This window comes from Fukomys damarensis, unplaced genomic scaffold (assembly GCF_012274545.1).
Source record: "Fukomys damarensis isolate Sample0158 unplaced genomic scaffold, DMR_v1.0_HiC HiC_scaffold_36, whole genome shotgun sequence".
Taxonomy (NCBI): domain Eukaryota; kingdom Metazoa; phylum Chordata; class Mammalia; order Rodentia; family Bathyergidae; genus Fukomys; species Fukomys damarensis.
The window spans coordinates 49,810,547-49,824,328 of NW_022900948.1; the positions used below are offsets into that span (position 1 = coordinate 49,810,547).

A 13,782-nucleotide genomic window follows, 5' to 3' on the forward strand; every position below is an offset into this window, starting at 1 on the left:
TTTTTTTTTTTTTTTTTTGGTTCCAGGGATTGAGCTCAGGACCTTGCGCTTGCAAGGCAGGCATTGGAACCACTGGGCTAAATCCCTGGCCCTGCCTGGTATGATCTTGATGCCAAATTTTTGAAAAAAGAATGTAAGTTAGGAAGATCACAATCCATGTGTGCTAACTAATGATGGAAAATCCTGGACAATATATAAGCACACCAAATCCAACAGCTTACAGAAAATATAAGTCAGACTTATTCCAGGAATTCAGGGTCCAACTCAGAATATCTATTACTGTAATTTACATTAATAGCCCAGAGGAGTTCCAGGGATACAGCTCAGTGGTGCTGCACCTGCCTGGCAAGCACAAGGTCCTGAGTCAGATCCCTAGCACTGCCCCCCGCCCAAAGCTCAGCGGAATCCAAGAGTGTGATTATGTCATGGATGCAGAGAAGACATCCATAAAACAAATTTTTCATACAGATTACTAGCAGTTAGGGGTTATTTACTACATAAGAACTATCAATAAGAAATCCTGTACATATATAATGGTAAAATTTAGAATGGATTCCTTTTAAATTCAGAAAAGGACAGTGATGCCTCTTACCACTTCTTTTCAACTTTGAGCTTCTGGTTCTGGCCAGTTCAATAGGTTGAATGTCAGTTCCATGACAGCAGAGCTTTTGCCTGTTTTGTTCAATGCCTAATTCTTTGGAAGCATTAAGGGAATACTTAAGGAACAGGCCTAAATAAATAAATGAAATAGGTAAGGATTAGAAAAAGAATAAGCAAAACTATCATCATAAACAGATGCTGTTGTTATCTATGTGTGAAACCTAGAATAGTCTTAAGAATACCTTAATGTTTAGCAAGTTTACTGAATGCAAGATTACTCAAGTCAATTGTATTTCTTTTTCTTTCTTTCTTTTTTTTTTTTTTTGGTACTGGGGATCAAACTTGGGCCCTTGTGCTTGTGAGGCAGGCAGTGGAACAATTGAGCTAAATCCCTAGCCCACAATTGTATTTCTTTAAAATATCAGTAATTCTGACAATAAAGCCCACAAAATATGTGTGTAAGATCTTTATGTAGAAAAGTGGTTCTGGCACCTGCCTCACAAACACAAGGACCCAAGTTCGATCCCCGGTACCAAAAAAAAAAAAAGAGAGAGTAAAGAAAATTACTGAACTTTATTGAAATACATTAAAAATAGTGGGAGCCAGGGATGTAGCTCAGTGGCACCACACCTGCCTGCCAAATGCAAGGTCCTGAGTTCAATGCCTGGTACCCCCCCCAAAAAAGATGGAATTATGTGTTAATTATTATCAATTTTATAGGATTATTGATTTCTTCTACATTGATTCATGATTCAGTGTAGACTTGGTGAAAATACCAATGTTTTCATTTCCTTTGGAATTTCACAAGCTGCTGTTAGATGTATTATAGGAAAGAGCAATGGCCCCGCCAAGCCGTCAACGTACTTAAAATGAACCTGTATGGCTGGGGTGGCCTGGAAGGGATCCACTCCTGCCGGTGATGAGACTCGTTCTAAAACTAGGATATGATGACGGTGTGGCATTGGCTCAGAGATAGCTAAATAAGAAGTGGATGGAATCAAGAGCTAGAATCAAAGCTCTCATGTACAGAAATGTGATACAGGACAGAGGATTGCAGCTCAGTGGGAAATGGATTAATACTTCAGTAGTCAATGTGAGTGTCAGGAAATGCTAGATACCATTCACAAAAAAATCCATTTTAAATGGATGCAAGACTTAAATATAAGAAGCAAAACTTTAAAGCTTGTAAAAAGAAAATTTAGGAGATTACCCCTAAGACCTTGGGTCGGGACTGATTTGCTAAGCAAAACGTAAAGCACCAGTCATAACTGGAAGAAAACCTCTCAAAATAAGGGTTTTTGCTCACTGTGCCTTTGATGTGGCTGCATATATGAGGGTCAAAAAGAGGTGGTGGTGCTGAACAAGGGGTAAAATGAGCATTGAACAGGGCAGTGTGAACAAGGGTAAAATGAGCATTAAGACAGAGGAAAGGGGCACAGAGTGTCACACATGGGAGAGAGTGAAGGGGTGACATGATCTGGCTGTGAGTCAGAGCCTTCTGACTGCTTTGTTGGGAATGTGGAATGGGGACATCCTGACCAGTTAGGAGTGTTTCCATTGAGTTCTGCCAGAAACAGCCAGAGAAGAATTGGATATGAGTTGCTCATTTGGGAGGCAGTCTCAGGAGCACTGGATGGGATGGTGAAGTGAGAGAGGGCACAGGCGTGGGTGACCACCATGGTGGCAAGAGCTTAGTCTTCTAGAAAGCCAAGAGCCAGTGTGGGCTGTGCCAGGCATTCTGCAGGGAGCTAGGAAGCCCCAGTTGTTGTACATCATTAGATGGAGGCTTCCGGGGGTGGGGCCACAGCATGCTGAACCTCTGACACTCTGGCCTGGCCTGGAAAAAAATGTGAACCTGGAAATTGGTGTTGGCCTTGAGGTGGTGAGCTGGGAGCTATGGTAATCCAGAGCGTTCCTACTGGCAGCCAGACTGTGGGGCTGGCAGCTGGATGTCGGGTGAGAAACTGCTGAAGTCTGGTAGAGCAGCGAATGGAGCAGATGTGAGTGGGAAAGACTAGGCAAGAGCCTGAGCACTTGGAAAAGTGGGTCACTGTGAATTAAAATGGGAAAGAATGTGGGTGGAACAGGTGTTAGAAATTCAGGATGCAGATTGGACGTGTCAGGTTTCCTGAGGAATTGTCCAGCAGGCAGTTGGACAGAAGGGTCTGGAGTTTGGAGCAGATTCAGGCCAGTGATGTAAAATTGGGAATCATTAGCATATAAAATGGCATCAGGTCCCCAGGACTGGACAAGGCTGTTAAAACACAAGTAACTGAGCTCTGGGATACTCCCACATGAGTGACCCAGGAGAGGAGCAGGACCTAGTGAAAGAGGCTAGGAGAGCATGCAGGGTGGGGGTGGTGAGTTGGGGGTGTTTCCAAACAACTAGCAAAGGTTAACGTCCAGGAGGTGCAAAGTCCTCTGTGAGTCAGTAATAAAAACAAAAACAGGCAAGTGAAAAAAGGAGCAGAAAGTACATTGATTAGGCATTTTACTGAACAGAAAACATAAATGGCCAATAAATAGGAAAATGTTTAACCTTGTTTGCAGTCAAGAAATACAGATGGACACCACACTGAGATGTCATTTCACACCTGCTCATTTGTCAGACATTGGAAATTCTAACAATACCAATTGTTGACAAGAATGTGGAGATACAGAAGTCACCCACACAGCTGATGGGGTGTCGAATGGTACCACTGGTCTCTTGGAAAAGTTGCCAGTACTTAGAAAGTTGGTAGTGTGCATAGCTCCACGTCTTCTCATGGGTGCTTGTGGCAGCACTGTTCATGGTAACTGACCCTGCAGAAGGCGTATGTGAATGGCATCCACACCTGTAAGATGCCTCTCAGAAACAGGGTCTGCTAACTTCAGCACCAAGTCTGCACAAGCTACCATTACAGAGGCTCAGAACAAGCTGGCAATAATGCATTCTAAAGACTATGGTAAAATTGTAAGGGTAAGCAGTTATTGACAGGAATTAAGGATGGCTGCTACATCCAGCAAACAAGGAGCAAAAAGGAAGACTTCAGAAGGGGTGCAGATGTTCTGCTTTTTAAGTTGGGTGATGAAAATATGTATATTTATTTTTCTTTAACTTATTTATGTATTCTTTTGTTTACACGATATGTTTTGTGGTTTTAAAACCTAAACGAGGTGAGTATTCGAGGCAAAAAGCCTAAACCTGTCATTTAAACAAAAACCAAGAGCCAGGCATAGTGGCATATGCCTCTAATTACAGTTTTCTGGGTGGCAGAGTCAGGAGAATTGCAAGTTTGAGCACAGCCTGTGCAGTTTGGCAACTTTTGAGGTCCTATCTTAAAATTTAAAAAAGAGGGTAGGGATGTAGTTCAGTGCGAAAAGCCTGAGTTCAGTTCCTAGTACTGCATACACATACACCCCAAATCAAATTAACCAAAAACAAAGAACAAGATAGTCTTGTTGCAGCAGCTCTCGGTGCTGTGGCATTTCCCAGGTAGTTGTGTGCATCTCACCCAGAAATATTGGGCCCAGTGTGGTTTCCAAGGGAGCAGTCTGGCTGCATTTCTGGTACCTGTGGGACTTCTCTTTGGAAACAGACATCTTAATTCGCTCAGATAAAGTGATGCAAAGTTGTAAGGACAAATCTGGCAGTTTCTGCAGGTGCTACCTCCATTCCAAGAGAGAGAGAGACCTCCAGACTCTTGCCTGCAGAGGGAGCATAAAGAGAGGTCCGGAAGGAAAAGGGGTTGCTAGCTGACATCACAGACATGGAGAGGTCTGTTCTCAGAGGAGGCCTCCTGCAGTGGAAATGAACCAGTGGCTCTGTCAGGCCTGGCTTTAAGCAAGCAGCTTGGCAGCCACTGTCCACAGAGGTGTCTGGCAGGGCTGAGGTGGTAGGAAGGAGAGCTAAGAAGCTGCCTGGTTTGAAAGCTTAGCTGTCCTTTGGCCATGATTGTTCTTGGAGCTCAGGTCACCTTCCTGTTCTGCCCGAAGGAGAAAAGATGAAAACCATCATGTGGATTGGTGGTGTTTTGTGTGTTTGTTTTTCATCTGGAGCCACTTCATTTGTTTACCTGGTGAATGCACTTTTTTTTCTTAGGCAAAAATATGAGTGTCAGTTTCCAATCCCCAACTTGAAAATCAAAATAGAGCAATAGTCTTAGCAAGGGTGCCTAGAGAGAGGGCTCCAAGCGTGTACACAACTGACATTGATTTCTTTGCCTGAAAATTGAAAAAAAAAAAAAAGTGTCTGTGAGTCATCTTTAGATTTGCATTACAAACAATGCAAATGGGTGCTGCTCTATCTGCATAGCTTACAGATATCAAAAATTTGCTTTGATTTGATGCATTTTGAGACAAATACGCAGCTAACTAAAAATCCTAAAATTTTCTGGTTAAGTATTCAGAGTTGGAGTTTTTGCTTGTGTTGATGACTCATTTTCTCTTTTGTTTTCTGTTTCTGTTATTTATCTTAACCTACCTGCTGACTCACGCCACACAACCAACATACAATGCGAAAACCCATGTCTCCGTCTGTATGTTGTGCGCCTACTGCTCAAACCATCCTAATTTATAAATAATACGCAAATACCCATCCATGAAAACATCACATATAGGAAACGGTTGGTTTCGTAACTTTAAACGGTTCTTATTGATCCTTCCTCTGCCTGCTCTGCTCTCCTCTCATTTCCATGGTTCCTGCCATTGCCCTTTGAGACGTGGATGGATTCTGCTGCACTCACCTCTGGCCTCTCATGTGCTCTCCCCAGGCCCTGGCTTCCAGCAGGGACTTCTGAGGGCCTTCCAGGAGCTGTCTGAATCTAGGACCAGTGCAGGGAAAGGAGGTGGGAGATTCTGGGGTCTGGGTGAGGACTCAGGACAGATTTTCTTGCTGAGCCCGGATCCCTGAAATTCTGTGGTTTCTGCTGCACACTATATCTCCTCTGCTGGCCTCATCTTGCCAACACAAAAAGAAGGTTCAGCTTTGCCCAGTTGGCCTCTATGAAGTCCCCTGTAGCAGCTGTCCTTCCTGAACAAGTTGTCCTACCGTGGTCAGGCCTGGGGCACAGGGTTGGAGGTTTGGACTCCATGATTCAGAATAGTCATAAAGGGCCCAAGTAGAAGCAGGAGGCCATGCCCTAGTAGACAGCACTGCATGGCTTCCAGCCATGTGTGACTGACCTACAGTGTGCATTTGCAACTGGTGCCTCCTGCAAGGTCGTGGAGAATTTTGAGGAGAGAGTAAGGGTATTTGGTGCAACTCAGCTTCAGCTGTGGCTATGGAAATTCATCTAAAGAAGCGGATATTTGAGACTCCTTTTATAGAGGCTCAAGGTTTGTATAGCTGGCTTTTATAGCTGGAGTGGAAATCTTGACTTTTGAGAGAACAGCATTGGATGCTGCAGAAGTGTCCAGACCATCAGCTCAGGCTGGGCAACTGCCACCTCCTGTGAGGGCTCTTCTTGCCTGCCTTTCCCTCTCCTGCTAGCACGCATGGCCATCAGGTGTGTGACAGATGCTTGTATGCACACTTTCTTTTTTATCCATCAGTCCCCATTAAAGTGAAGGCAAGAAAACAGCTTATTTACAACTGCAGGACCTCCTCCAACATGGTGCATGGCTGGCAGTGTCCACGGGTCTGGGTTGAGTGCCCAGGTAATACTCAGGAGCCAGTCCTCATGCCCTCGTGAATGGCTAGAGGCCATGGTGGTCTTGGGCACTAGGTGCTGCTCCTGGCTGGGGCAACCTTTGTAGGGCAGGATCCTACAGAGCTTGGCACATGTTTGTTCTTGTCCTCCATTATCTCTTACTGCCTGAATGTGGATGTCCCTAGTGCCCAAGCACGACTTTGGATGAGGAGGCAGAGGCTAAAGGGTCAGGTGATGTCCCCTCAAAGTGAGTCTTCCTTACATAGAACCATGTCTAACCAAAAGTAAGGTGGCTCCGAGGACCAGGCTGACCTTGGACTGGGTGTAGCAGCTTCCTGTGCAGCAGAAACCACAGACCCTGGGAGGATGTGGCAGGTTGCATCCATCTCGAAGAGGTCACCCAAGGCCAGAGGTGATAGTTAGTGGTGCACAACCCCGTGCTTGCTGTACCCTGTCATCCTGCATGTAGTGGGCCTGGTGCTGCCAGCCCATCATTGTGTGTGGGCGTCTGGAGCTGTTGTCATCATCTGTCTCCACAGCACTCCTGGGTTGCATGTCTGTTGTGAGCCCTGCCCTTTCCTGAGTACTCAGTGGGAGAAGAGGGGAACAAAGGCTGTTATCTGTCCCCACTTGAGGTCCTTTGGATAAGCTATTATTCTTCACAACTCCTCACCTGCTCTGTCATCTTTTGTCCTTTCTTCACTCTGCAGGCCTTCATTTCCCCGAAATCTTCAGGAAATTTTGTCTGTGCCAGCTGCCCAGCTGCAGATGCCTTTGAGGTTGGCAGGTGCAGTGTTGTCACAGTCCTGCCCCTCAGACCCACCTGAGCATGTGCTTTCAAAATGGAGCTCTAAAGAGGCTGGACACAAAGAGCCTCTAAAGAGGCTCTACACGTGTCCCCCACTCAGCCATCTTGTACAGAGACTTCCTGACCCTGGACACAGTATTTTACGCCATGCCCATCTGCTGAGGCTGGGCACATTTGTGTGTCCTCGAGCCCTACAGTGGCCACTGGGCAGTCTTGGCCATCGTGTCTGTCCCTGAGATTCCCTTTCCTTGGCCTCTAAGGGAATATTCAGGTGCAGAAGTGCTCCTTCAAGGGTTGTGGCCCGAGGCTTGCCCCACCTTCTTGCTGACATGGACACTTGGACCTGTTGTGCCTCCTGATCCCTCTCGTACTGTTCAGAGTCAGTTCTATTTCCGGAGCTCCTGCATGGCACTTGGGTCCTTCTAGGTGGCTTGAGTCTCCCACTGCAGCAATAGTCCATAGACTGTGCCACCCTGGTGAGAAGCACAGAAACCTGCCTCTGAGCATAGAAGTGACGGGCAGAACAGAAATCTTAGAAGTCAGTGTGAGATCCCTCCCTCCACAGAATCCTCACTTGGCCAAGACAGGCAGCCCTGGAGTGTCTGTCCAGGCATCCTCCGCCCTTGTTGCATGTGCTCTTCTTCTACTGCTGTCTCATTCAACATCTGAGTTCTCTTTTCTCTTTATTTGGTCACTGAATGTGACAGCACAAACGTGTCTGAGCCTGAGCTGCTTGCATATTTTAAAACACCAAAATGGCAGGAACCTGCCCTCAGGCCATGTGCAGCTACCTGGTCTCTAGGCAGAAAGTGCCAGGCTCCACAGCCCTCCCCATACCCGCTCATATGGCTCCCCAGAGAGATATTCCCTTGAAAAAGCTTTGACAATAATTCTAGGTACCTGATGCTGGGGTAAGCCTTACTCCCAGGTAATCTTGGGATTCTGAGTTTATCAGTTCACCTCTGCTTGGTTCTGAGCAGTGCCAGACATGCGTTCTCTGGAGCAGAGACCTGTGGACTGAGGATCGCACTGGTAGCTTCCAGGGCAAAAGCTGCAGAGAGGCTGGACCTGCCCTTTCCCTTAGTTTCTGCAGATACTGGAGCAGCCCTGGAAGAGGTGGCTGGGGTCCCAGGCAGGCAGGGACTTCCCTGGCTGAGCCTGGAAGAGAAGGGTGTGATTGCCAGGCCAGGAGAGGGGAGTCCCTTCCAGGGTACCCACTTTTACCTGAACTGCTTGGCTCTGTCCCATGAGAGGTGGTCTCTGTTATAGGTCCCCAGTCCGTCTCCTCTCAGCCCCACTTGGCAGCAGAGAGTTGCTTCATGTCTGTTATGGTTGGAGGGCGGTCCTAGCCTAGAGAGAGTATTTGCTGCCCAGAAGTAATTCAATGACAAGCTTTTCTTTTGGAAGTTGTCCCCGCCCCCTGTGGCCGGTTGCTACTTAAAACTGAAGCAGTAGCTGTTTTGATTTCTTTCTAAGCACTTGCCCTTGAAGCCACAGGGGCTCAGGGAGAGCTCGTGGGGTGGAAGCAGCTAGCGTGGGGTGATTCCTGAAGGTCAGAGTGCAATCCTCCTTCTCTGCAGAACAACTTCATCAACCTTAGCTTCCTGCGCCTCTTCAGAGCTGCACGGCTCATTAAACTGCTCCGCCAGGGCTACACCATCCGTATCCTGCTGTGGACTTTCGTTCAGTCTTTCAAGGTGAAGTGTGGCAGCAGGGTGGGCAGGGTGGGCTAGCTCTCTGCAGGTGATTTCTGTCCCTCTGCCTTTTTTAACTCCCCTGCATCCCCAGCAGTCCTGTCCTTTGTCATGCTGCATAGGGGTAGGGCACATACTTGTCTTCATTGGCATCTGTTGACCTATTGTAGCTTATAAAAGGTATTTTGAGTGATCAGTAGACTGTCTTGTTAATGCCCATAGAAACTCTGAAGTGAGTTTTATGATTCCAGTTAATAGATGAAGAAACAGGGCTACCCCTTGGCAGAGGGGCCTGGTAGTTGGGGTGGAGCTGGGCCAGGCTACGGTCTTTGGGACCTCAGACAGGGCTGGGAGCTGATGTGTCTGTGTTTCCAGGCGCTGCCCTATGTGTGCCTCCTCATCGCCATGCTGTTCTTCATCTACGCCATCATCGGCATGCAGGTGGGTGCTATCTGCTTGTACTGGGCTGTGCCCAGGGCCCCCGTTCATAGGAACACGAGGGCATGGGGGAGTGGATTATGGTTGTTAAATGATGATAATAAGCTGGCACTTAGCAAACATTTGCTGTGGAGCCAGATAACTGAGAGAGACCTTGACCTTCACCAACACTTTCAGGGAGGGAGGCACTGAGGCTGAGCTGCTCCCGGTGTCCTGCTACAGGCAGGCCAGCTCTCTGCCCATTCTTGGCCATTTTGCTGGACTAGCAGAAATGAAGGTCAGCTCCTGACACATCACAGGAGATGCCATGCTCCCGAGGAGTCCTGCTGGAGCAGGTGGGCAGGATGCCATCAGGTGACTGTGGTCACTCCATACGATAAGTTCAGGTCCCCTGGTTTAGCACGTCTTTATTTTGCCAAAGAACACTTTTTAGGTGAGGATTTAAAAAATGTAGCTTTCTAGCTATAAAGCTTAGGCATCTAGTCACTTCCCAGCAGCAGGGGTGGGAGATTGACTGAATGGTAATTTATTATTAGAAGTGTCAGTATCTTAAAGTTGAGCTGATTTCTTAACTCTAATTACAAGGATTGGAAAGTTCTTTTAAGTTTAAAATTTCCTGAGGGGCCAGGGATTTAGCTCAGTGGTACTGCTGCCTGCTTTGCAAGTGCAAGGTCCTGAGTTTGATCCCCAGTACAGAACCAACACAGAAATAAATAAAATGTTCTGAGATTTGATATCATATATAATTTTGGGGGGGTCGTTTGAGCCAGGGTCTCATTATGTAGTTGAGACTGACCTGGAACTCACTATGTAGCTCAGGCTGATCTTGAACTCACAGTGATTCTCCTGCCTCAGCCTCCCGAGTGCTGGGATTACAGGAGTGCGCCACCCCACCTGGCTTTTTGATACTATATATTATATGATCTTGCTTTGGTCTGTGGGTATATAAGAGCATGTATATTGTTGATTTTTGTGGAAATGTGATAGTTTATAAATTTGCAACCAGATTCCAGTTTTTAGGCTGAGTATGGTCCTTGACACATTTATATTTTTTACCCTGAATAAAATCAATTAGAATGGATGAAAAGCTCTCTCCACTATTTGCACAAAGGTTTCAAAAGAAACTATCTATTGAAATGTCAGAGTTATTACAATATAACTCTTAACTTGGGGTGGTGACTAAGAGTATGACCTGAAATGCATCTCGTCCCACCCACAGCAGAGCCAGGACATTCCAAGGACAGGATGGCAAATGTAGAGCTCTGGGACATGAGGGACAGTTCAAAAGTGGTTGTCTGTGCTAGGAATGCACACTGGGCCCCGGGCAGTCCCCAAGTTGCATGCACTCCCTCTCCTGCCCAGCATCTTGCTATGGCTCCCAGAACCTGGGAACCTGCCATGTCAGCATGCTGTGGTCCTCCATTTCAGGTGTTTGGAAACATTGCTTTGGATGATGACACCAGCATTAATCGGCACAACAACTTCCGGACGTTCTTACAAGCCTTGATGCTCCTGTTCAGGTATGTTGTGTGGTCAGGCCAGTGTCCATGCGTCATCAAGATGGAGGAAAGCGGATGCCATGTGGGCACCCCTCCCTCCACCCCCTGCTGCTTTCCACCGGTGGACCTTTCCAGTTCTTTCTCTCTGCTCATCCTTTTCGAAGGGTTCCTGCTGTCTGCCACAGCCTCAGGACAGATTGAAAAGAAGCCCTCTGGGGAGATAATTGGGGATGCTCTGGGCAAGCCTGCCCTCCACTCCCTTGTTTCTGCTCTCTGGTGACATCTTAATGGGCTTCAGTGGGGTTATGGGGACAGCACATGCCTGGCAGGGTCTTGCTTGGGGTGTTGGTTTTTAGCTTTCCTCCTACACCTTTACTGATAGAGGGATTGCAGGGGATGAGGGAGAAACAGACTTTAGGGAAAATAGCTGCTGACAGCAGGTGTTCAGTGGCCCTGGAAGACCAGCTTTTCAGAGCTGATTGTCTCTGCCTTCCACCCTTAGCTCCCTAACTCCTTTTGATGCGACCAAGCAGAGCAGCAAGGTAGGAGGCAGGAGGCCTTTGGCACAAGCTTCAGGGCCTTCACATGCCTCCTTGGAAGTGGGCTGAATACCAGCTGCTGTTCCCAGATAGGGAACCTTCTGTAGACTGGGCATTGGCCCTCCTCATCTGGGAGTGACTGTGTCTAGGAGAAGGGCGGAACATGCTCTCCTGCCTCCTGAGACTCCCTCATTTTGCCAATTATGACCCAGGAACAGAAGGGGAAGAACTTTTTGTAGGCATTTATAGTGAGGGTGCTGACATTCTTGTTTCTTTGTGTGAGATGAATAGGTATCTTCAGGTGCACACTTTCCCCTAATCAAGTTATTTCTCTGGACTTCTGTTGTATTCATTTTATGTCTTCACTTACTCTGTTGTGCACCACAAAGATGTGAGGCAAACCTGTGATGTCAACCTTAGTTTTAGGTCTTTGTTCTCAAAAACTTGCTAACCCTGAGCTCCATCAGGCTGGGCCATGCCTGAGGTGTTGAAGGAGCGGAAGCTGGAGTAGCTTGAGCAGGGACAGAGCGGAGCAAGGTTGGCAACAGCCCAGAATTGAGAGCAGATGCGTGGAGCATTTGGGAGCAGTGTCAAGATCCATCCTGCTTCCTGGTCCTGCTGGGAGGCTGTGCAGGTGGAGCTGTCATGGCGGCTTAGGAAGGTCACTGCTGCCTGGCCCAGCTGAACAGAGAAATCTTGGCTGTTTTCTTAAGGTGACTGAGCTAATGGACAGGATTGAGAGACAGGGTTGAGCAGTAGTTTTGGCCCAAGCAGCTGGAAAGGCAGAGTCCTGCTTCTTGAAATGAAGAGGATGAAGACAGCACATGTTGGGAGGTCAGGAGTCTGCTGGGCTGTGTTGTATGCACTGAAGAATGCTCACTGTGGCGCCAGTCCTAGCATAGTAGGTCACTCTTAGTAATTACTTTTTCAGGTAATGGTCACTTTGGAAATCTAACGTCAGAGGGGTGTTTTGAAGATACAGCCATCTGTCACACAGGCCAAGTGGGGTGCATTCACCAAGCTCTCCAAGGGCCCGGCTCCCTCAGTTCATTGCTGGTATGCTGCAGACCTTCCCTTCCACGTACTGTGGGCTCACACCTCTGCCATTCTCCTCAGGAGTGCCACAGGGGAGGCCTGGCATGAGATCATGCTGTCGTGTCTGAGCAACCGGGCCTGTGACCCAAATGCCAATGCCAGCGAGTGTGGGAGTGACTTTGCCTACTTTTACTTCGTATCCTTTATCTTCCTTTGCTCCTTTCTGGTAAGTCCTGGTCACTGTGCTTATGTTTGCCTATCTCAGCTTATTTTGGGGATCCATATCTGTTGGGCCCTGGCTTTGACCCATGCCACATCACAGCTGATCCCACGGCCTCCATTCCCCCAAGCCAATGACCTTGTTAACCCTGGAAAGAACCAGAGGGGATGAGCTCCTGTAGGTCCCTCCCTGACCGCCATGGAAGGACTAGGTTTCTAAGGGCAGTTGCCCTCAGGTGTCCAGCTGCTAGAAAGGTGTCCATTGTATTGTGCTATGTGGAGAAGCAGCCAGCATGGCAGTGGGGGGATTGGGTTGCAGAGGTGGACCCAGCAGTATGGATCCTATTCTAGGTCACTGGGGCCCTGGAGCCTTGGGGGAGATGTGTTCTGCTTGGTGTTTCACAGCTTGACTCTGGTGAGGGAAGGGGCCACAGAGTAAGTAGTAGGGCAGTGGCTTAGAGTATGGGGGCTAAACTGCATTTCACAGGTAGAACTGACCTAATTAAGAAAGAGAAGAGAAAAACCACACCAAACTCCCCCCAAAAAAACTCATACCTGGAGTTTTCCAGGCAATGGGTAACCTAAATAACTTTTTCTGAGTTTTGTGGGATATTGCAGACATGGGTTGGAGGGGATAGAGATGCAGATGCCTCATAAACCTCTGGGGTGGAGATACGAATGAGATGCCATTGGTCTTTGGATTGTCTGTGGAGCTGGAGGACCTCCTCTGGGTCCTTGCTGTAAAGTGCATTCCAGCAACCCATTGTAGCTTAAGCATCATGTGAGTGCTAGTTAGAAATGAAGATTCCTGGGCCTCATCCCTAGGCTATGTCAGGATATCTAGGAGAGGGATCTGGAAATCTTGAGTTTTAACAAGCTCTGGGGCAGTTGTGCAAATGCTAAACTTTGAGGTGGATTAACATAAGGAAAGATTTGAATTGAGAAGGAGGCAGAAGATTCTACCTCTGGCCACATAGGAGATAGGAGCATTAGGTCTGGGAGCTGGGATGAGGCACTTAAAGCAGTGGCTGAAGGGAAGGAATAATATACCCCAAGACATATGATTAGCAGGTAAAGTGAGACAGTGACTGAGAATGGATGGTGGAGGTGGGTGGTGACCCTTGCAGGAATAGTTTTTGCTGGCTTAGTGGGAATGAAAGTTTTCTGGCAGTGGGTTCAAGCTCAGTGAGAAGTGAGGGGCATTACAGGGACAGACCACTCTCCCATCGTGCAGTGCTGAGGAGATCCTCACATCTACAACCATGACCTGCAGTGGAGCCAGCCAGCATGGTTGTGCTTTTCTCTAACCAGTCACTCCTT

General features: G+C 47.6%; 1 protein-coding gene across 1 annotated transcript in view; it reads left to right on the forward strand.

Moving 5' to 3' along the window:
* The window catches only part of Cacna1b (calcium voltage-gated channel subunit alpha1 B), a 181,203-nt gene that overhangs the window by 138,542 nt on the left and 28,879 nt on the right, over positions 1 to 13,782 (forward strand). Inside the window, exons 35-38 of the mRNA XM_019205196.2 lie at positions 8,619 to 8,735; positions 9,108 to 9,173; positions 10,599 to 10,690; positions 12,325 to 12,469. Coding sequence (XP_019060741.2) covers positions 8,619 to 8,735; positions 9,108 to 9,173; positions 10,599 to 10,690; positions 12,325 to 12,469 — 420 coding nt within the window. The remainder of the gene's footprint in view (positions 1 to 8,618; positions 8,736 to 9,107; positions 9,174 to 10,598; positions 10,691 to 12,324; positions 12,470 to 13,782) is intronic.